Here is a 22,807-nt window from a genome sequence, read left to right as displayed (position 1 = left end):
GGATGGGGTCTTCTGGCTGGCATCCCGCAGCTCCTGCCAGAAGAGACTGACGGGAGTCAGGGCGGCGCTCCCCTTCAGCTCAATGGCTAATGTCACTAGATTCGCTGACAACGTCTGCAGAGAATACGCCACTCACTTAAATTACCCCACAAGCACGCGGCTGGTGACAAGGGGCAGGAACAGTGGGAAGTGGGAGGCTCAGAGGTCCCAGGCGGTGTGGAGCTCTCCAGGAAGGGTATTAAGCAAGGCTGTTAATATGTACTTAAAAAATTCTCAATCTCCACCAGCATATGCCGTTCCACCTAATTTTGATCAACTTAAATGTAAAAGTGTCTTTGTGCCTCCACTCGGGTTTTACCGCCATCTGGTTTAATTAGTCCTCGGGTAGCGCACCATAAAGTTAATGGCAGGAACATTGCTGGGCCAATCAGAAGATGGGCTGAGAGACCCCATGTCACCAAGTTTGTCTCTCCTCTACCTACTGACGGGAGGTTGAGGCTAGAGGTTGTCGAGGGGAGTTAACAACTGGGTACTGGCCCAGGGAGTGAGTCTAGGTGGGAGATGGCCGCTGGTTTTTCCCTGGCCTGTCAGGGTGGAGTCTGTGCATTGAGCCCACCTGCAGGAAGGACACCTGTCCACAAAGGCCAAGAAGCCCAAATAGTCCTACTTGGCGCTGACAAGAGTCCCCTCTCTGCTGCACGTGACAATTCCTGTTAGAGGAGTGGCTCCAGCAGGTCCTTCCACTGCCCAAGTCTGTATGAACCCTTCCCACGCCTACCATCAGTGGGGAGATGGAGACCCTTGTCTGGCCCACAGCAGAGACCCTACTTCTGTGTTAGTTCCCAGGCCAGACTCGCAGTCTACTGGAGAAGCTGGCCTAGCCAGTGAGGCAGGTGGTCACTGAGGCCATTCTGGTAGGACAGGAGCCAGCTCAGGTCCTGGTCATGCAACCTTAACGGGCCAGTCTTGGGGCCGGAGTGGGACACCCCTGGGTGGGGGAAGCCTCAGGGCTGGAAGGGCCAAGGCCAGGCACAGAGGCCTTGAAACGGGCAGGTGAAAGGTAGGTCATAGAAAAGGAGGCCAGGGCAGAACAGAGGTGAGCCAGAGGCGTCCTCGTGCTGCCATCTAGCTGGGGGCAGAGTGGAAATGGACAGGGCGACAGAGCAGGACGCAGGGCAGGACGCGGCTGCTGGTCAGCTCTACTCCATGCACTACTCTCCCTTTCCCAGGACTGCCTGAGCCCACGCTGGTGTGTGGCCCAGCTCTGCACCAGCCTGCTCTGCTCTGATTCTCACTGGGGTTGGCCTGGTTGGAAGGCCAGTGACTTGTCCAACTTTGGGCCACTGTGTTCTCACCATCAAAGTGGAAATGACAGTGCCGGGAAGACAGTGCGGGTGCCTGCAAGCCTGAGGACCTCAGAACCCACGTAAGAAAGCTGGGCATAGCAGTTCAGGCTTGTGATACCAGCGCTAGGGAGATGAATCCTGCCTCAGAACAACGTGGACAGCGTTCCTGAGGAATGACACCCCAGGTGTCCTCAGGCTTCCCCAACACAGGCACCCACACAGGCACGCAGACATGAACCCGCTCACTCGTGAGCAGGTCCTTCCCTCCCTGCCTCCTTTCCTTCTTCCCTCCCTACCCCTGCCCTCAATAAAATGGGAATGGCAGCCCAGGCCTTGGGGTCGTGGTTGTTAGAGATGACCTTTTACTGCCACAGAAGCATCAGCCTGAGTGACCCCTGTTCATGTGGCTTCAGGTTCTCAGATCCTTTGTCATTAAAAGACCATGGAAGCCGGGCGTGGTAGTGCACACCTTTAATCCCAGCACTCAGGAGGTAGAGGTAGGAGGATCACCATGAGTTCAAGGCCACCCTGAGACTCCATAGTGAGTTCTAGGTCAGCCTAAGCTAGAGTGAGACCCTACCTTGAAAACCCAAAAAGAAAAAAATAAAAAGACCATGTGAGCTACATGACCCTCAGGCTCTTCCCTTTCTGCCTTGCCTGCCAGGAAACTCACAGCTGAATCTTGAGTTCAATGTTACTAGCTCTCTATGACTCAGGCTGGCGATTGTTGACTGCAATGTCACCTCTGCCAAGGATGGGCACTAGTGCACAGACCTCATCTCTGCCCAAAACAGAAGCTACCGAGAAACACCCAGGACGTTCCGTCATCCCAGCATGCTGGCGACCACGCGTGCTGAGTCGCAGATAATGGAATTGCACCCTGGACCTCAGTAAGCTCCCAAGGGAGCTTGTGGTCATTTCTGGAGACATGTAATCCCATGCTGAAGCCTACACAGAGTGACGAGACTCAAAGGTCATAGCAAAGTCATTTCCCAAATACCAAAATTAAATTTATTAAGAGTTAACGGGTCTTCAATGAATTTATTAATCAATTTGACAACGCCTGGGGATTGTAATATAAAAATAATCGGTTGGCCTTCTCACCAACCTGAGATGCCAAGAAGGTACCATTTAATTTTCCAGTGCCCAGTGCCACAGCTGCCGGAAACACATTGTTGCATTAATTGAGATGAAAATGCTACAATGTGGCACTTTAGGAAGACGTGTTCCACTGGTCCAGACTACCCACAAACACAGGGTACCCAGGTCATCCATACTGGAGTCCTTGCTCTGCCCAGGACAGGGAGTCAGCATGCCCCCTTGCAGTACACAGAAATGCGCAGAAAGCTGGGAGGACAGGAAGGAGGCCCAAGCCCTCTTCCTTCCCTCCAGACCTTCTGGAAGCCCAGAGACCTTGCCCAAGGTGAGGGCACCAGACCAAACACCCTTCCTTCTGAGTGTGCCCTAGCATCTCTGGGCCCGGGCTAGCAGCTCTGGTCTCAGAGAATGAACAGAGTAGACAGACAAAGCACCAGACTTCCTGGGAGATGATAACCAGGACATTCCCATACCAGGGTCCCCAAGAAGAAACAGCATATAGCTTGCTCCTTCAGCCCACTTGCCAATATGAGCATGGGGCATACAGGGCAGACATGGGTCAGGCCAGCTGAGAATCTCAGCCTCCACCAGGCAATTGCAGAATTCACCAAACCTGGTCCTCAGTGGCTCTGAAGAGTGGGCATGTGGCAGGCTCACAATACCACTACTTAGTAATGCCACAGGAGGTATTTGATGCCACCCAGGAGGGAAGGGGCTAAGTACTTGAAACATGACTCGAAATGACACAGCATGACTCTTCCTCTGCAAGCATATCCAGAGGCTATCAGCACAGAGGGCAGCCAGCCCCTCCTCTTTTTCCTCCCCCTCCCCCTCCTCCTACTTCTTTTTCTCCAGGAAGCCCTATGTGTGAACACATCTATCCCAGAAGATGCTTGCTGACACCTCTGTATAGAACACGGGTGGAAAACAAGTACAGGCTCACACCCATCCAACCATCAGCTCTGCCAACCAGCCTATGCCTTGCTGGGGTCTGCTTTCAGACCATTTCTCTGTGGTTTTGACCCAAAGCTTGTTTCGGGAATCAGCACCTGCCTGTGTGAGTGCAGCAAAGGGCGTTAGTTCTTTCTTACAGTGTGTCAGAGGCATGGGAGAGCAGGGAGCTCAGGGAGTCTTCTGCGCAAAGCAGGGCACCCCTCCCACAAGGCACCCTACCCTGCAGCCTGAATCTGCCAGACTCCCTTGGCTGCACTAATGAAGGGTGTGGAGGTTGTTCTCCCCAAAACTGAGCCTTGCCATGGCCACCTGCTCAGGTCTCAGGACTTGTGCCACTCTCTCCCAGCTCCTCTATGCCCTAGGCCCCTATCCTTGAGCAGCAGTCTATGCCTGCAGGCATCCATGAACACTCCTCTCCCACACTAGGCACATTCACCCTCTGTGACCCAGTCAGGGACCTCAACCTGTAAAACTCAACTTCACCTGGACCTAGGCAATGATGTACCACCCATAGGCCACCCACCTGCCCACAGGCTGTCCCCTTCCTACAGGCAGTCCCTGTATCCCTGAGGCAGGAAGAGCCTCCTTCTCAGTGACTGAGGGTCCTTTCCTGCGTCCCAAGTGAAGTCTAAGCATGTGGAGCCAGGTGACAGCATTGCTAAGGAGAACAAGCCCAAAGGCCTTCAGGGCTCAGCCTGGCAGGAAAAGGGCATTGGTCAGCAGGCAAAAGCATAAGGGTCAACTTGTCAAGCCAGGCTATTTTATACAGTGAAATGAGAGGCATTTTCTGTCACTTGGGGGTGCTACCTGAAGGACAGCACCCTCTTGCCCTTATAAACTGTCACCTTTGTCCCATGGGGAGCCAGGTCCTATTCTGTGCAGTGTGGAGGCACAGAGACATACGTTAAGGTTTCAATATGGAATATCCCCCACAAGCTCATATATCAGGGGCTTGGTATAAGATGGCATAAGTGGGAAGAGGTGAAAAGTAGGAGGAGGGGCCTAGGTAGAGGCAGAAGATCACTGGGGGTGTGTAATTGCAGGTGATGTATGCATGGCCCCTCTGACTCTGCTTCCTGTCCACCACTAGGTTAGGAGACTTTGTCACACAGGCCCACCGCCAGCATGATCTACCTCCCGGAGCTGAAGATCATGAACAGAACCTCTGAAGCCATGAGCCAAAGTGAACCTACTGGAAACTTTGTCCCAGCAACATGAAAGCTGACTAAGCACAGTGGCCTCAGTACAGGCACCGGTGGGGAAGAGCAGGGGAGGTAAGGAAGGGGACAGCTGTGGTTGCCACACACCCCCTCTGAGGAAGCAGCAGCCTGCCAGTGCAGTTTACCAGGAGCCAAGAGTCCGGGGCTGCAGAAGTGAGTTGGCCTGCCCCGTGGGGCGCCAGGCTGGGGGATCCTGTCCGCACACAGAGCAGAAGTGCAAGGGCTGAGATGTAGGTGAGGGAAGATGGCATAGCTGGTGACACAATCCCACAAACCCGAGTCATCCTCTCAAGCTGGCCGCTCCCCGCCGTCAGTGCTACCAGGGTTCTGCCTGCTCCCCAGGCTTCCAGTGCTGCTCAAAGCCCCCACTCCAGTACTCCCCACTGCCCTCTGTGCTGCCCAACGTCTTCTGTGTGCCCATGGTTCCTGGAGGCTGCTTACTTTTCACCACCCCCCCACACACACAGCAGAACACAGCCCTGCTCTTGGCCAACCTTCAACGTGTTTGTTGCCAGAGGAACATGTACCCCTAACTCAGCCAATGTCCATGGGTCAGGACCCCCAGGGTGCAAAAACCCTTTTTCCCTCACATCGAAGAAGAAGTCCACAAGGAATGAATTTGATGATTGCAGCCCCTTCTTTAAGCTCGAGTGTTTGGAAAGATGTCGGCACATCTTCAGCAATACCTGAGGTCTGCAGCCTTAGGGACCACCCAGCTCAAGGTTGTCACAATGTAGTTAGTGGGTAGGTGGTGGTGAGGGTTTAGGGCAGCTTCCAGGAGAAAGGGTCTTAGTGTCCTATGAGGAGCTTACTGTTACACCCAAGAAGTCAGCCAGAACACAACACTGCTCTACTCAGAGCCAGCCCAGAACCCCAGCATCCACTACTCTGAAATAGAGCATTGCAACATGAAGGGCTGGTTTTCCACAGGATTCCTCAGGCTACCATCACCAGTGGCAAGCCTGTTTCCAGAAGCAATGACTTCTGAACTCCCACGGAACAATGGTAGAGCCAGAGCTGAGACTGTTGCTATTTAGGAAGGAGATGGTAGGGTGGATCTAAGGACTGAAGGAGCTTCCAGATGTCCTGCACTCCACCCACTGACCTCAGGAGCACCGATGACTTCATCCTCTCCACCCACTGCCTGTCCCTCAGGCACCACCTTCCTTCTTCTGGGCCCATGGCCTTCCACTTCCCCCAGCTCAGGGCCAGGGCAAGTGCCTGGTCCGGGTTCAGAGCTGTGAACCCAGGTGGCCCTGTTACAGTCTCTGAGGAAGGTAATGCTAGGGTCTAGTCTGGAGCCTCACTAAAGTCTGGCTGACTCTGCAAAGTGCCACCTCTCCAGCCTTGGTTTCTCATCTGCAAAGTGAAGATGTCACCTAAGGCTCTGCTCAGGAGTAATGAACTCAGGAGGATGAGCCTAGGCCTGAGTGCCAGGGTGTCCTGGGCCCAGGCTTAGGGATCCACAGACTTCACATAGTTGCCTCTGCACTGGAGCCTCTGGTGAGGACCGCAAAGCCAGTAGGAAAGCCCTGGTAAGGCTGACAGCAGCTACAGATGAGACCAGAGCTTAAGTCGGGCTTCTGGAGCCAATTTAGCTGAGGAGGTCGCACCAGAACAAGGAGCTTCTGCCAGGGCCCAGTCTGACTGGAGTCAGAGAGGGAGACAAAGGAAAGATGTTGATCGTGACACACTCTTCCTGGTCAACACAGTGGCAGCCCTTATTTACTCTGGGGACACAATCCCCCATTAGGAGAGTCAACCAACCTTTGGAGAGCCCCACTCTCCAGGCCAACCACCTCCCACATTCCTCCTGATCTTCAGAGGCAACCATGGAGGCCTTTCCTCCACGCACCTGTCTTAGCACTGACCCCACCCACCCTACTACAGGCAGGTAAAGTTCTCAGCCTGTAGTGTAGGCAGGAAGGCACTGTGGCCTTTTCTCCATACAGATGGAGACATTGTTCCTCATATCTCCCAGGAAGACAATCCAGCAGTGCAGGTAGTGACCAACTAAGCAGGAGGCAGTTTATACCTATGAACATGCAATTTGTAGATGGGGATTCTCCATGTTCAAAACCTAACCCTGTCACACCCAAGAGGAGGGCTCCACTGTGGACCTCTGAGAGACTGCTTCCTCTGTAGACAGAGAGTGAAGACTGCGTGTCCAGCCTCCCACTGGAGGATTCGCTGCAGGGAATTAAAGAGAGTACATGACTCCACCCGCCGCAACCAGCTACTGCTCCAAACATGTGCTGTGCCTGGAGGAAGGATCTCGGTGAGGACAGGGGGTCCCCTGATCATCAAGGTGTCTCTAAGGCAATGCCCCTGGCTCACCCCAAAGACACACACCCTAGGTTCAAAGCCTGGCATAAACAATGATGTCAAACAGGAAATTCATAAGCACACCGATAGGGTTAGAGGCCAAGTGCGTGCCAAGAGCTCAGAAGGTCCAGCAACCCTCCAAGAACCTCTGAAGCCAGTGAGGGGGTGCCTGCTTCAGTAGCCTCTCCACCAGGAACTGGATATGCCAGTCTTTCCGAGACACTGAGCTGTCTCACTGATCTTAGAGCTCCGCTGGAGGAGACAGTGTCCATCCACCCTCACCCTGCACAGGTGCATGTGCTGAGGAGAGGTAAGACGGGGCCTATGGTCTCTCCGCCTCTGGCAAGAATGAGTGACTCTAATTTTCTGATGTGATTGGTGCTTCTACACATTCTATACATTCTAAAACACACATCTTGTAATTAGAGAAAAGAAAAAGAACAAGGCTGGAGATGTAGCTCAATGGTAGAACACTTACCTTTAAAGAAATGATAAAGCACAACATAAAGACAGAGATGTTAGCTCTTCCGAGGGCTGTGTGACTCTCTTCAGGGCGTCGTGGATGTGAGGCTTCATAGGAGCTGCAGAGCAGCTCTGTCCCTACCAGGTGCTGCTTGGACAGCCTGTGTTCAGAAGCCCCAGCCCCCACCTCACCCAGCACCGGCTCACTGCCCTCCCTTGAGGCTCTTGCTGCCACTCCTCCACCATCTAGATGCCCAGGAGAAGGGATGTCCACTGTGGTTCTGACCAGGCCTCCTCAGACCTCACCTTGTGCTCCACCTACCAGGAGGTAGTAGGCTTTAGGAATCGCTCTCCATTCTGGAGCCGCAGGATAGAGACAAGCAAAACAGACTATCCAGGGCTGGAGAGATGGCTTAGCGGTTAAGGTGCTTGCCTGGGAAGCCTAAGGAGCCAGGTTCGATTCCCCAGTACCCACATAAGCCAGATGAACAAGGTGAGGCATGTGTCTGGAGTTTGTTTGCAGTTCTAGAGTCCCTGGTGTGCCCATTCTCTCTCTCTCTCTATCTATTTATCTCTTTCTCTCTCTCTCTCAAATAAATAAATAAACTATTTTAAAGAGAGAGAGAGAGAGCCGGGCATGGTGGCACATGCCTTTAATCCCAGCACTCGGGAGGCAGAGGTAGGAAGATCGCCATGAGTTCAAGGCCACCCTGAGATGACAGAGTTAATTCCAGGTCAGCCTGGACCAGAGTGAGACCCTACCTCGAAAAACCAAAGAGAGAGAGAGAGAGAGAGAGAGAGACCAACCAAAAAAGGAGCGCCCTCGGGTGCGGGCTGCTGCACTCAGTGAGCTCCCATTTGGTCACAGTGTCTCCACAGCACGCTCCCGTCTGGCTGTGGTACCGGCCCACATCTCCACACAGAAAATGCTGAAAGAGCTCTGGGGCTGCTGAACCCCCTTGCAGTGGCCTGACATGTTTTACTATTTTCTTTGTCTAAGGAGCTCATGACTCCAAGCCATGGTGCTCTGAAACTTACCCAAGGTCATCATCTATGAAGGCTCCCAGAGCTGAGTCCCATAGTACCCCAGGGTGAAAGTGTATTTTCAGGGTCTGTGGACAGAGGTCCCACAACCTGGTATCACATGGCATAATGTGGGGTTTCAGACTCAACCATGTCTAATCAGGGACAGAATTCCACCCCTTTTGCATCATCAGAATGAGGGAAGCTGAGAGCTCCGGTCTTCTGGGCAGACATGCTCAAGCCAGAGGCCCCCACAAATGGGGCAGAACTGTGGGGAAGTGAACAACAGAGGAGACCCCCAATCTCTCCACACAGAAGTGACAGAACCCCCACCCCAGAAACAAGTCACAGAGGAAAGAGAGACAAACAGTTAAGCAAAAGGATTCAGGAGAGCCCACGTGACTCCTGCGGCCTGCATCTCACAGCCACTGAGGTGCAGTGCAGGAGACAGGAACATAAATTAGCACCAATTAATTAACCCATTTTACTGTATTTGGGATGTGTTATCAAGCAACAAAATACCACAGCAGAGAAATAATTTAAACCAGAGTGAAAGAAAGTGTTTTTCCGGAAGGGAGGCACTCGTGTGAGGCCACACAGATGGCTGTGGAGTTTGAGCATTTCAGTGGCTACAAACAGACTATATGAAAAACCTCTCAGAGAATGCTCCGATTCCCCCAAAATAAAGCACCCAGGCCCAGGCTCGAGGCGTTGAGCCTTCTCTAAACCATCTCCTCTTGATGTTTAAGATAATCAGAGCATCTCAGATACAAGACAAGCAACTCATTCCTCTTCCCAACTGAGGCCAGCTATTAATAGCAGACAGGACTTCACTTGGCTCCAGGCAGATCTGTTCATGGGTCAGCCTGGCCAGAAAGACTTCTGTTGTCTTGTTCTCCGATGGCTTGTGACATGAATAAGGAATTTCATGGATACAAGACTGACATGGGATCTCCTGAGCATCCGGATCAGGACATGGCTGTTGACAATAACACTGGGAGAGCCCCCCCACCCCCGCCAGTGGAGCCCACAGCCCCTCCTACTAGAAGTTCAAGACCCAAAGACAAGGTAGGAGAGGCTGAGTGGAATTAAGAGTCATCCCAACAGTTATCCTGAACCCACCTCTGCAGCTCATCAATCTTGCCTGTTCTCAGAGACCTGCTCTGCTCTGCAGCATCCCATGCTGGGGGGCGGGGGGCTGGGGCCCAGAGGCAAGGGGTGTGCTGCACTGTCCAGGCTACCTGGAAAGGCGAGGGGAGAACTGCAGTCCAAGTGGGTGAGTGATGGAGGAAGGAGGCTCTGGTGGCCTTCCAGGACATTCCAGTTCCCATTGCCTACTCCATCTGATTTTCCAAGGCTCATGGGGGCTCACTGGTAGAGAGTAAGTGCCTCTTTAGCCCTGTCTATCTGTACCTGGAATGATAAGAGCATCCACCATCTAACTCCACCCACTGCCTCACCCCAAACACCACCCAACCTTCAGAAAAGGCTCTCAGAAATATTCCTACTATGGGCTGGAGAGATGGCTTAGTGGTTAAGGCACTTGCCTGCAAACCAAAGACCAAGGTTCAATTCCCCAGGACCCACATAAGCCAGATGCAAGAAAAAAAAAAGTGGCACATACATCTGGAGTTCGTTTTTAGCAGCTAGAGGCCCTGGTGTGCCCATTCTCTCCCCCTCCCCCCCCTCTCTCCCTCTCTCATAAATAAATATAAAAAAAATTTAAAAAGAAAAATATCTCTACAGCAAGATGGAGTAGTGAACAGATCTCAACCTGGAAAGCTGCTCTGCCTCTAACAAGCTCTCCACCACCCTCCACGGACTCTGAGTGGGGGCAGGGGAGGAAGGCCCAGAGGGCAGCAGGCCCCCTCTGGCCCACCATCCTCGGCTTAGTGGCAGGTCTGGTTCCAAGAATGGCATGTACAGATGCAAATGCAGAAGAGCTCAGAGAAAGCAGATGTTACATGGGTTTCAGTTTGCCCTTGGCAAGTACGGGCCAGACCTGGACACCCTTGAGGGCTCAAGACAGGCCCCAGACTCACTGTGCCCAGGCCAGAGAGCCTCCTTCAGCTCAGTGCATACATCTCCGGGATCTGAACAGGAGAGCCTTGAGGCGAGGGAGGGGGAGGTCAGGAAATTGATCCAAGCAGTCCTGTGTGCTAGGAGCCTAGCGACAGCCCTCCCTTGCACTTCTGCAGGGCTAGATGCAAGGCAAGGGATACGGGAGGGAGGGCTCCCTAAGTAGAGGTGATAGGGACAGTGCCATCTATGGAAAGGGATGTTTGCACTTAGAGAAAATGAGGATCATCATCTGGACTATGTCTCGGCCATGACCCCAAGCATCCATCACCCCAGATCCCCTCATTGGCTCCTTCCAGGGAAGCTGCAAGCACCACAGACACCAGCCACACCTCTGCCAGTCTCTACTTGGCTATGGCAGGCGGGTTCTGTGACCTCATACAGAGTGCTATGCCCGAGCAGGAGGCCAAGGGGAAGCAGAGCACAGCCTCCCATCATTCACTTTCCAACCCCATCGGGGAGGCTCAAGGTTCACCCGCCTAGGTTTCTAAGGTGAACCTAGCCCGTGCCAATGTCTCAGCAGCAACCCAGGGAGGCCACCATGTGCTGAGGGCCCAGGTAGATCCTCAGGAGCTCCCTTGGCGCAGTGACCAAGTAAGACATTGTCCTCTTGTTAGAAGCCCGTTGAAGCACTTATGAAGCTGAGTTTCTGCTTCATGGTGTGAACCACATGCGAAATCCCACAGGTCCTTCAGCCACAGCTAATGCACAAAAGCAAACAACAATCTCTCTAACCTGGTGCTGGTCACCAACGAGAGAGAGTGTCAAGGGAGCAACGGCTGTGCTCTAAGCCCCCTCAGCTTAATTCTAGGGCTATGGACCCAAGTAACAGGCCACAGGTACTCTAGTGGTAAAACCCCAGGCCTGGAGGGCAATCACCACCATCCATTTCAGGTGGGAACAAGGCCCAAAGAGGAAAGGCACTACAGGCCTGACAGTGGTGTGCCATACACAAAACACAAAGGGTTGGGCTGGGAGAATGGCTCAGTTGGTAAGGTGATTGCTATGCAACTATGACAACATGAGTTTGGATTCACAGAACCCATGGAAAATGCCAGGATCACATGCCTGTATCTCCAGTGCTTTGAGGGCACAGACAGAAGGATCCTTGAGACTTGCTAGCTGAATAATCTGGCTGCAACAATAACCTCCAGGTTAAACAAGAGACCCTATCTCAAAAAAGCAACATGGAGAGGAGACAGAGGAAGGTATCTGATGGTGACCTCAGGCCTCCACACCCACAAGCATACATGTCCATGCACACCTATGCATGCTCACCTGTGATTACACACATATTGAAACACAACCCACACATAGACACACAAGTAGATCATATTATTAATCAGCATCATTAATAATTTGTGGGGGGGGGGGGTTCTGGGGAAAAGGGATAGACCAGAACAAGTAGGCTGCACAGACACTAAACATCAGGCCAAAGGGCCTCTGGCCTGGACAGAACTTTTAGGAGACAAAGGTTCTTGAACATCTGTGGGGTTCTAGACACCCCAGAACACTCTGAAATCACCCTGGGAACTTGGCACCTCTGGGAAAGGCAAGCAGGATTAAGCAAGTGGGTACGTGAGAAGAGCGGATGGGCTCCTCTGTCTCCACATTGGACTGGGAATGACTGGTTGTCTCTAAGTGGCTTCCTCACCATCGACACCACAGCTACATGTGTGACAGACACGGGAATGAAGACATGGAGAGAGGCAGCTGTAAGCAGCTCACGAGCCTGCACTGTTCCCAGCTCTGGAAAACAGCAGCGGAAGAAACGTGTGGAGACACCTTCCCTGAAGCACAAAGTGGCTCCAACAGCACAGGCAGCCAAGAGGAGGCCAGCACACAGCCACGCAAAGCTGCGTAGGCATTCTAGGCTGGAAGAAGCCACATAGAGCTTAGGCCCAGGGCCAAGTCTTCAGATACCCTCAGGGAGGCCCAGAACCTCAGAGTCTGGAGGGCAGAAGTCAGGAGACTTCAACACCTGTGTGTGTGCTGGGACCCGTGAGCAGTCAGTTCTCCAACACGTGTGTGTGCTGGGACCCGTGAGCAGTCAGTTCTCCAACACGTGTGTGTGCTGGGACCCGTGAGCACTCAGTTCTCCAACACGTGTGTGTGCTGGGACCCGTGAGCACTCAGTTCTCCAACACGTGTGTGTGCTGGGACCCGTGAGCAGTCAGTTCTCCAACACGTGTGTGTGCTGGGACCCGTGAGCACTCAGTTCTCCAACACGTGTGTGTGCTGGGACCCGTGTGCAGTCAGTTCTCCAACACGTGTGTGTGCTGGGACCCGTGAGCAGTCAGTTCTCCAACACGTGTGTGTGCTGGGACCCGTGTGCAGTCAGTTCTCCAACACGTGTGTGTGCTGGGACCCGTGAGCAGTCAGTTCTCCAACAGGTGTGTGTGCTGGGACCCGTGAGCACTCAGTTCTCCAACACGTGTGTGTGCTGGGACCCGTGAGCAGTCAGTTCTCCAACACGTGTGTGTGCTGGGACCCGTGAGCAGTCAGTTCTCCAACACGTGTGTGTGCTGGGACCCGTGAGCAGTCAGTTCTCCAACACGTGTGTGTGCTGGGACCCGTGAGCACTCAGTTCTCCAACACGTGTGTGTGCTGGGACCCGTGAGCAGTCAGTTCTCCAACACGTGTGTGTGCTGGGACCCGTGAGCACTCAGTTCTCCAACACGTGTGTGTGCTGGGACCCGTGAGCAGTCAGTTCTCCAACACGTGTGTGTGCTGGGACCCATGAGCAGCCAGGTCTCCAACATGTGTGTGTGCTGGGGTCTCGTGAGCAGTCAGTTCTCCAACACGTGTGTGTGCTGGGACCCGTGAGCAGTCAGTTCTCCAACACATGTGTGCATGCTGGTGACACGTGAGCCACAAGTTCTGCTTTCAGGGACAAGTAGCCTGGGATGGCTTAGGCTGTCACAATGGGAGGGGCATGTCAGGCGTGGGAGAGGCGAGGACTCCCCTCAGCCCTGCGCCGTGCAGATGGGCCAGGGCCCCTGGTGTCCTCTTCCAAACTTACCACAGGCGACTGGAACAAAGAAGCTTCTCTGGGTGAGAATGCGCCTTGACAGTCAGGATCAAGGGCAAAGGGGACCAGTGGCCACCTTCCAGTCTGGCAACCTGCAAAGCCCCTGCACACACTTTTTAAAGCAGTGAGCAAGCTTGGGGAGATGGCTTATTGGGCACAGTGTTTGCCATAACCATGAGGGTGAGGTATGGTAGCACATGCCTGATGTCCCAGCTCGGTGGAGGTGGAGACAGGAAAATAACTAGGGCTTGTTGGCCAGCTGGTCTAGCCAAATCTGTGAACTCTAGTTTCAATAAACGTTGCAGTGAGATTGAGAAAGACACCAACCCCTCCTCCTCTCACCTCTGCACACATGCATCACATGTGTTCTAGCACATGTGCTGACATGTATACCCTTCTACATACATAACATGCATACATACACACACCACTCACAAGCAGTCACGCCAAAACAAAAAAGCATAAATAAAATGGTGAGTGCATCCCATAAATGCCACGGACTGCTTCCTTCTCAGTAATCGTGTCAGAGCCAGCGAACATCAAGGTTCTGGGAGGCTTAGTCACTTTACAGAGGGCAGCAGCCCTCCCAGCTGCACCAGTCTCCTGTCTCCAGCCCCTCCCGCAGTCCCACGCCACTTGCAGTCCTAGCCTCCCACCCCTGGCCCCAGCCCCATCTCCAGCCTGTGGCCTTCCCTGGCCCTCTAGCCCCATCCATTCACTTCCATCCTGACCTTGTCAGCCTAATTCCCATTCTTGCAACCATACAGATGACCATTTATCCTGCCCCAAAGGTCACCCCTCTGCCCAGGAATTACTTGAATTGTTTCTCTTTAGCTTACCGGCTGTGCTGAGGTAGAAATGCCATCTTTTCTGGGATATTCTTTCATTACAAAGATAAGCAGAAAGCCACTAGCCACAGAAAGCCAAGGCACCTTCAGTGACTCAGAATGAGAGACCCTTGTATATTCCTTTCACACAGAGCATCGCTGACTCAAAAGGCACAGGAGGAAGGAGCTGTCTGGAACCCTAGACAGGGCCTGGGGCTTCAATAAGTCACAGGGCAGACTTCCTATGAGTGAGCTCACCTGTTGAGGACCTCTGGGCCTGTAGACAGTTGCTGGACATGGGTATCTAAGAGAGAGCCCAGATCGAGTCAGGTGGACTGACTGGCTCCTAGCCCCACCCCTTTATCAGAAAGAAGATTCCAGGCTCCAGGCTGGGGTCTGGGAGGCAGCTGCAGAGGGCCAGGCTGCCTTCTGCTCCATGGAAAGCAGGCCCTGTGCACAGTTTTCTGACCGTTCCCCTGTGTGTCCTTTCTGTGGTCGTGGTGTTGTCTCGCTCTGCAGGGGACAGAAAGCAGGGCTTTGCAGTGCTAGATACGGGCTCCTGTGGCAGGTCTCTTGTGCTCTTCATCCTGAGACGAGGCTCCCATTAAACTGCCAGAATAGCTCTGAATGCTCAACATAGCTCAGGCAGGCCTTGAACTTGCAATTCTCTTGCCTAAGCAGTATTATAAGCCTGCGCCATAGGGTCTGCCTTAGTATCTAGTTTCATTCACTCAGGGAACGTCGCCCACAGATGAGGGTGCCCAGGCCCAAGCTCAGGCATACTATTCGTCATCCTGGAAAGCCCATGTCGTGTGAAAACCCTTGGGACACCAGGGGCCTGCGGGAAGAGGGTCCCCTTCGGCTTATTATAGCCTTCCCTGCCTTTCACCCTTGAACAAGGCCCTCACAGCCCCCCAAACAAGCAGGCAGGCTATGGAGGCAGCTGCCAGCTCCAACATGGATGGAGTGGTCTCTCTGTTCCAGTGTAGGGTAGAATCAGTGAAGCCAGACAGCCCAGGATCCTGGAGAACACAGCGCTGGGCACAGGCTGCCTCCGCCCACGTTCTCCTTTCTTTGCTTTGGGCTGCCTGTCTCTCCACCGGGATGCTAGGACCAGGAGAATGGCCATGCTGCCCGTGTGATCTGCCCAGGGCCTGGCTGGAGACCCACACTCACCTAACAAACATGGTAGACGGTTACAACTCTGTGGGCCTAGAGCCTGTTCTCCACTGCTTTGGTCTCCCTCACACAGCCTGCAAGGCGAGCCCTAGGGCCTGGTCTCTGCTCAAGGCAGGCCAACCACACAGCAGGGGGATGACAAGCCGCACCAGGCGCTGTTCTCAAGGACGCTGGCGCTCAACTGCCACAGCCCATGCGCTAGGATGCCGGAGGAGCCTCCCTCAGCTCACCGAAGGTGGAGGTGACTCCACTCTTGCTCCCTGCTGGCCATTTTAATAAGTAAACATTACAAAGTAGGCCTCAAGGAGCCCTCCATCACACTTGCCACAGTGACAGAGGGAGAGGGAACACAACACTTGCCCAGACTGACCACCTGCCGACTTGCCTGGCTCTGGTACGTGGCTACACTCACATGAGTACATGCAGACTGCTCACTCCGGCATGTGGGGGTGCTGTCCGCCATGCCAGAATGCGCATCTCCCACATAAAGAGCAGCCACCCCAAGTGTGGCTGTGTAGCAGTGACCTTCTCGTTGCTGGAACAGAACACCTGGCCTGAAGATGATTATGGGACGGCACTGGTCATTTCAGGCCCGCGGTTTCAAGGGGAAGTTTCATCATTGGCGGAGAAAACATAGCAACCTGCTCACAGCTTCTCACATCAGCAGCAGGGAGGAGGTGGGCAGAGCGAGCCACCTCTGAACACCCAGCGGAAAGGACTACAGCCCCTCACCCTCACCACCGTTCACCCCAGTGACATCCCTCCTCCAGCAAGGACCCCTTCACAGAGGCTACACTCGCTGGCATCTAAGTAGGAAATTTAACTACAAACACTTATGGCTATGGGAGCCGTTTCACACTCAAATACAACAGGCCAGAAACCAGAGGCCCTCGAGTGAGACAAACAAGGGATTCACAACTGTGGTGCCCACAGGGCAAGAGCAGACTGCTGGTCAGGTAGTGGGGCTCACCAGTTTGGATGAGACAAAGTCCTTCCTGCAGAAGGCAGAATGTGCTTCGCCAGGTTCAGTGGCTAGTGCTGGGGGAAGGGGACAGGTTCTGGGCCATTCAACACCAGGACAGCTCTTACAGGCTGCCACCTCAGTTAGACAGTGAATTGTAGGGAAGATATCTGAAGGGAGGAGGGGCTTGTGTTGTTCAGGGGAGGCCAGGGCACTCGTGGTAACCCCGGGAGCCCCGAGGAATCTTGGAGACACCGGGAGAGGTGTGTAAGGAAGGGCCAAGGCAAGCCTCCATGGTCTCTGGCCCCCACAGGCCCTGAGTCAGCAGCCAGCCCCACATAAGCACTAGCAGCTGGTGAACCCTCCCCAGCCCCAGCTGGATTCTGGCCAGGGTGCAGCCTGTCCATTCTTCCCTGATCTCAGGGGCCAGGTGCCCCCGCAAAGCTCTGGGTGACAGGTGGCAGTCTGTAGAGGTCATTAACTCCACAGCGCCATGTTATAGTGCAGGAATGAGCCCTTCCACAGCAGCAGCTGCCGTGCTCTATAAAGAAATGGGGGTTTTAATGTTTTGCTTTTCTTCCCTCTTCTACTGAGGCATTATCATAACAGTTCCCATAATTATGCCCATAAAAGTCACCTGAAAATACTTCACATCACAAAAGTTGATCTACATATTTCATGCTCTGGATGTAGCGTGTCAGGTTCCAACTGAGCATTCAACCAAAAGGTGGCCTGCAAACAGCCCTCCAGCCAAGCCCTTGCCCAGACCCACACTCTCTCCAGCGGTCTGTGGTCTGGGTGAGGTCCGGCGGCAGGCAGTGGATGGGAATGAGATAGCAGTGTGGAAGTGGAAAGTGGAGAAAGTCCTCAAGGGCCACAGCAGAGCAGACCTTGCTCTAGGACAGGGTGATGCTGTCCCACTCAGCTCCAAGTCCCTTGCTTTGGGCCCCAACCTTCTGAAGAAGCAAAATGCTTCTAACTCCATGCCCTGGGGCACTAAGTCCAGCCAGGGAGGTTGACATCTCTCTATATTGCTGATAGAGATAAGCAATACATTTCATGCTAGACATTCAGCAAATAAAAACAGTCGTAAATAAAACGAAACAAGAAAGAAATAAACTTCGGAATGGTATCACTTCATTAAGCCTCCAGTATTTTCAATGACACCTCTTTAAGAACTCCAGAAACATTTGAGCAGCAGGAATATGGCATATTGTAATCTCTCCTAAATATGCCATAAATTGTATTTACAAAGCAAATGCATGTTGGGGACCATCAGAGCACCTACGCTCGGTTAGTATTCTAATGGATTAAAAACAATTCAAAAGTTGCTTGTCATTTTTTTCTCCTAGTTGTCACTGAGGACATGAGATTTAACTGAGAGGCACAATTTATTAATATTGAATTTTAGAAAAAAATTTGTGTCAAGCAGACAGTCCAATTGCCTCTGCTTCACAGGCTGTTCTAACGTTCTGATTCAGGACATCTCCCAGCATCTATGCACTCGGACCATGTGTCCAGCATGCTGCTGTGAAGAGGAGAGGCCACCTAGGCCGAAACGTAGCTTTCTGCACTCTGAAGTAAATACTGCAGGCAAGTATTAAAGGCCATGAGGCACCACACCAGTTCATCCTTTTCCTTGCCTTTATTTCACCAACAAGCCACAAGCCAATGAGCAAAGATCAAATCTTTAGGGCAAACACAGCTAGCCCACAGTCTGGCCAGCTTTAGTTGCTCCAGAGGTCCTCATCCATCTAAGAGTGGTGCCTGGCCAGGGGGACTGCCCTGCTCCATACCTACACAGGAAATCAAGCTCATCAGCTCCTTCTAAGCCACAATCCAAGGAGTTTTCCCCAGCCAGAACAAAGTAGAGTTTAACTTTCTCCCCAGAGCTCATCAGTCCCTTGCTTCACAGGAGCCCAACCCTGTGGGCACAGCCAGCTGCTTATGCAACCGACCCTACTGTCAACATGATGCCCACACAGAACAGAGTGCCCGTATTAAAGAGAGCCGTGCCGGGCACCCTTCCCTTCTTGCTTTTCCTGGCAATTCTTCCCCAATAGGAGAAAATGACAAGGCTGTGTCACCATAGCAACCAACCTAATTGGTGGGCTGCAGGTCTTTCTCCAGCCAGAGGGTGGAGCCCATCTCCTTAAATATGAACACACACACACACACACACACACACACACACACACACTCGAAAGAGGACTTCCACTGGGCAAGAGATGTAGAATCCCCGACAGAAACCAGGCCAGGAAATAATCCAGTTTCCTCTGAGCAGCGCCAGGAAGTGAGCACCGTTTGTGCAGCAAGGAAGAGCACACACTTCCTAAGTGGCATGAACGATGCATATCAGTTTACCGAATTAATACAATACAAATGTATCTGCTCCGTAACACAAAACATTTTGGAGTAACAAAAATTCATACTGATGAGCAAAACAACTTACAAACAAGAGTGCTTACTATCTTCATCCCAGATAGACTGAAAGAGAAGACAGATATCACAGGAAACATTTAATTATTATTTTATGTTCATTATCAATTCTAAGGAAGAGAAGTATTCTTCCCTAGGACTACAGTTCCCAGCTATAAATTATTATTGTGTATATTTTGCATTTTAGAAAAAATTTTTAATTTCTCCAAGTGCATTTCTGGTGTAATGGGGTGAATCCAAAAATGTTATGTTATTGTCAATTACTCCATTACACCGCGATGGAAACAGCTATCAGAATGTGGCTCAGCCAAGCTTCTGTTATTAACCATTTCTGCTCTTCTGGGTAAGACAATCTCACCAAGTGTCCTTGGAGGCAAAGGAAGACCCATTTGCTGCTGCCAGAAAAGAGTGAGGCCCCCTGTCCTTCCTGGAGTAGCTAAGCAGCTGGCACAGCCTGGGCTCTGCACTCTGTACCCCGACTTACAGTAAGACGCGAAGCATCAGAATGGACAAGATGACAGCACCTAGAGAGCCAAGCTCAGCCCCCCCCCCCACACACACACACACGCTGGAGTGAGTGCAGCACCTGCTCTGGGGGCCCACAGTGTGTGGGGTTGAGGCCAAGGGCTGGGGTGCCATGCACTTAACAGCAATTAGAAGCCCTTTACCTAGCCCCACCTGCAGAGCTGCTGCTACCAGCCAGCCTGTAGCTCTGGGCTCTCAAACTGGCCCAAGGACATGATGACCAGACCCTGCCCAGGAAGGGCAGCCACCTGGGGGCTCCAGCTCCACAACCCTCCCTCAGTCTTAGATTACCCCCTCCTGCTGTGAGCCCACTAGGAAGGGCATTCTATTCTGAGGGAGCCTCTCCCCTTTTAGAGTTTACCAGCCTTTAAACCTTGCTGCAGCCCACCCCCCATGAAGACCCTGAAAGCAGCCAGCAGGCAACAGAAGGCTGGGGAGCCAGAATACATGGGGCTCAGACTCACAGCCCTGACTCCTGACAGACATCCCAGCAATCTCTATCCTGGCGACTCCTGAGCGGGTAGAGCCCTGCTGGATGCCAGTCTCCTTGGTTGTGCCTAGCTCATGGGAAGATGTCACTTTAGCACAGGGAAAGACAGACTCCACTGCAGTAACTAGAAGAATTTCTGCTGTGGGCTTCAGGCTCCCCTTGAGATGTGCGAGGTGAGCTGAGCTGTCCCAGGACACTGGTGACTAAACCAGCCCCGGCACAGTCTCATTTTGGAGACAGCAGGAGCTGGGACTGGAAGTGGAAGACAGGAGGCCTCAGGCTCTGGATGTGGCCAAGGAGCTTGAGGGAAAAGGCCTTTGATTATACATTTATATCAAGAACCCATATTCTTTCATCATCTCCTGAACCCATGGCATCTCTCCATGACAGGTGCTCCTCCGCTGAGACAGGAAGGCACCCAAAGAAGGAAACCGGGCAAGTCCCCATGTCTGATGAAGCCCTGAAGAGAACCATCCTCCACCCACCACCACCAGCTGCGAACAGGCACTGGCAGGCCAGGACGCTGACCACCCACCCTACCTCAGCCCCACGTCTGTGCCCAGGACTCAGACCACCCCTTTCCTCGCCGAGACAACCAGGCGCCAGCGAAAGCCGCTCACCATCCCACTCCCATCCCAACCCAGCCCGCGCCACCGCAGCTCTGGCCAGACTCACAGTGTCACCACCTATCCCCTAATCCGCCCTCGAGATGCCCTCGGCGGCGGAGGCCCTCGGCTGGCATCTCACCCCTTACTTCTTGAGAATGAGTGTGGCGAGCCCGCTTCCTAGGAAGGTGTCCGAGCCCCGCTTGTGCCCGAAGAGTCCCGCTTCGGGCTCGGCCCGTCGCGTCCCCCAAGCCCCTGGAGGGAGTGTCGCCTCGCTGGCGGCGGGAACCTCTGGGCTGGGTTCTCTACGGAACCGGCAAGTGCAGCGGCCACCGGCGCGCTCGGCTCGCCCGTGAAGCCGCCGGCCGGGCTCGATCCGGCCTGGGCCGGGAGCAGCGACAGCTTCGCGGGCAAGCAGCAGGCACCGCCGCCGCGCAGGGACGCGCCGCGCCGGCCTGGGCCTGCCCGCGAGCCCGGGAAGGAAAGCAGTTGGCTGATGCTCCCGGCCCCGAAGTGCCAGGGCGCCCGGAGCCCAGCGGACCCAGGCCCCCCACCCCAGAACCCCGCGGAGGGCCGGCCGGGACCCGGGGGACCGAGCGCGCGCCACGCGCCCGCAACTCCGCACCGAGTGGGTGCCCCGCCGGGGCTGGGGACGGAGCCGGGCCCCCGAGGCCCCGCGAGCGCGGTACTCACTGCAGTAGGCGATGAGCAGGCTGGCGAGAATCATGAACGCCCAAAAAGTTGAGGACATGCTGGGCAGGGCGGTAGCATCTTGCCGGCTGCTGGTCCTGGGCGATGGCGCCATTGAAGCCGCGGCGCCCGCGCGGGGGGCAGCAGCGCGTCTCAGCAGCCGGCCCTGCCCGCGCCCCCGCGCCGGCCTCCACGTGCGGGCCCCGCGCGCGCCATCCTCCTCCTCCGCCGCCGCCGCCGCGCCCGGCCCCGGCCCACTGCGCCCCGTGCCGCCCGGGGACGCCGGCCCGCAGCTCTGGGCGTCGCTGCGCGCCCCGGCTCAGCGCGCCCCGTCACCGATGCGAGGGGCGCGCCTGGAGCGCGTGCCCGGCATCGCGGGGCCCCGCGCCGGCCCGGGACTGGCTAGGGAGGCTGGCAGAGGGGACTCGGCGCCTCTGGATGGCGACAGAGACAGCCCTGCGCTCCGGAAGCCTGGGCACTCTGCGCTCAGGACCTACCCGGCCCGCATGAAGTTTGTGGACACGGGGGACCCTCGGCGTCTCTACGCGTACCCAGGTCGCCAAAGCCCGAGACTCAGGGGTCATAAGCCTGCTGGGCCTGGGATGTCTCTGGACTGAAGAGCCATAGTTAATTCTAAGCAGCGGATGCTTTAGGCCTGTTCTCCACATGTACCTGAGCACTGGTGCTGTTGAACTGGCGTCCCTGCCTCCGCAGGGAGCCCATTTGCACCTGAGCAGTAATCCAGGAGCCCACTGCCATTCGGACTTCCCGCCCCCCAGCACATACCCCTTTGCATCCTCTTCCCCAGAAACACTGTCTCCTGTGTGTACTTGCCCCTGCCCAGGCCCTGTTCCTTAGCTAGTCCTCTCTCCATCGTCCTCAGGACTGTGAGCAAGGCAAAGCCCCTGTGGTCCCCGGAATGCCAGTAGCAGGAGTTTCTGAGCAGTTCGGCTGAGCATTACTGTCTTTGTAGGCAGGTTGGCTCTTGTGGGCCAGTTAAATCCCTAGAGGTTACCTCCGCTTCCCTGCCATGCTCCTCACAGGCCAGGAGGCGAGCTCCCAAGTCCAGGCGTTTCCCCAGATGATCCTACTGCCTGTAGGTGGGGACCCAGTTATTAGCTATTAGACTCACTGCCCCCCCTTTCCTGCAGGTCTTAGAAATCTCTTTGGGGTTCATAGGGCTCGTCCTTGTTGGGGGTGTGCTTGAGGACTCTTGAGGTCTTAGTGGAACTGGGAACCCTCCCCCACAAGTCAGTAGGTGGTCACCAGCCTTGTCTTTGCACTTTGTGCCCTACTCTGGGGTGGCTGCTGGGGGGCTAAGGGAGGACAGCCATATGGGCCCTACACATACTCACACCCATACAAACATACTACATGGCCACACACGCATGCACACAATACACATGTGCTCTCTCACAAGCGTGCACACCTGGTACTAGGAAAACCAAGACAGGAGAGGAAGGCCGGTCCTGCCGGGTGTTCTCTTTGCAGTCTAATCGTGTCCTTCAAGTATTCCCTACGAAGTTTCAGCTCCTGTTTGATTCAGACACAGG

The 22,807-nt window shown here is 54.2% G+C and overlaps 1 protein-coding gene across 1 annotated transcript in view; it reads right to left on the bottom strand.

Moving 5' to 3' along the window:
• Tafa5 (TAFA chemokine like family member 5) overlaps positions 1–21,410 on the bottom strand; it is a 219,918-nt gene extending 198,508 nt beyond the window's left edge. Inside the window, exon 1 of the mRNA XM_045153629.1 lies at positions 21,258–21,410. Within this exon, the coding sequence (XP_045009564.1) occupies positions 21,258–21,369 (112 nt within the window). The 5' untranslated portion in view covers positions 21,370–21,410. The remainder of the gene's footprint in view (positions 1–21,257) is intronic.
• Positions 21,411–22,807: the final 1,397 nt, after the last annotated feature.

This window comes from Jaculus jaculus, chromosome 6 (assembly GCF_020740685.1).
Source record: "Jaculus jaculus isolate mJacJac1 chromosome 6, mJacJac1.mat.Y.cur, whole genome shotgun sequence".
Lineage (NCBI taxonomy): Eukaryota > Metazoa > Chordata > Mammalia > Rodentia > Dipodidae > Jaculus > Jaculus jaculus.
This window is presented reverse-complemented; position numbering and strand designations above follow the sequence as displayed.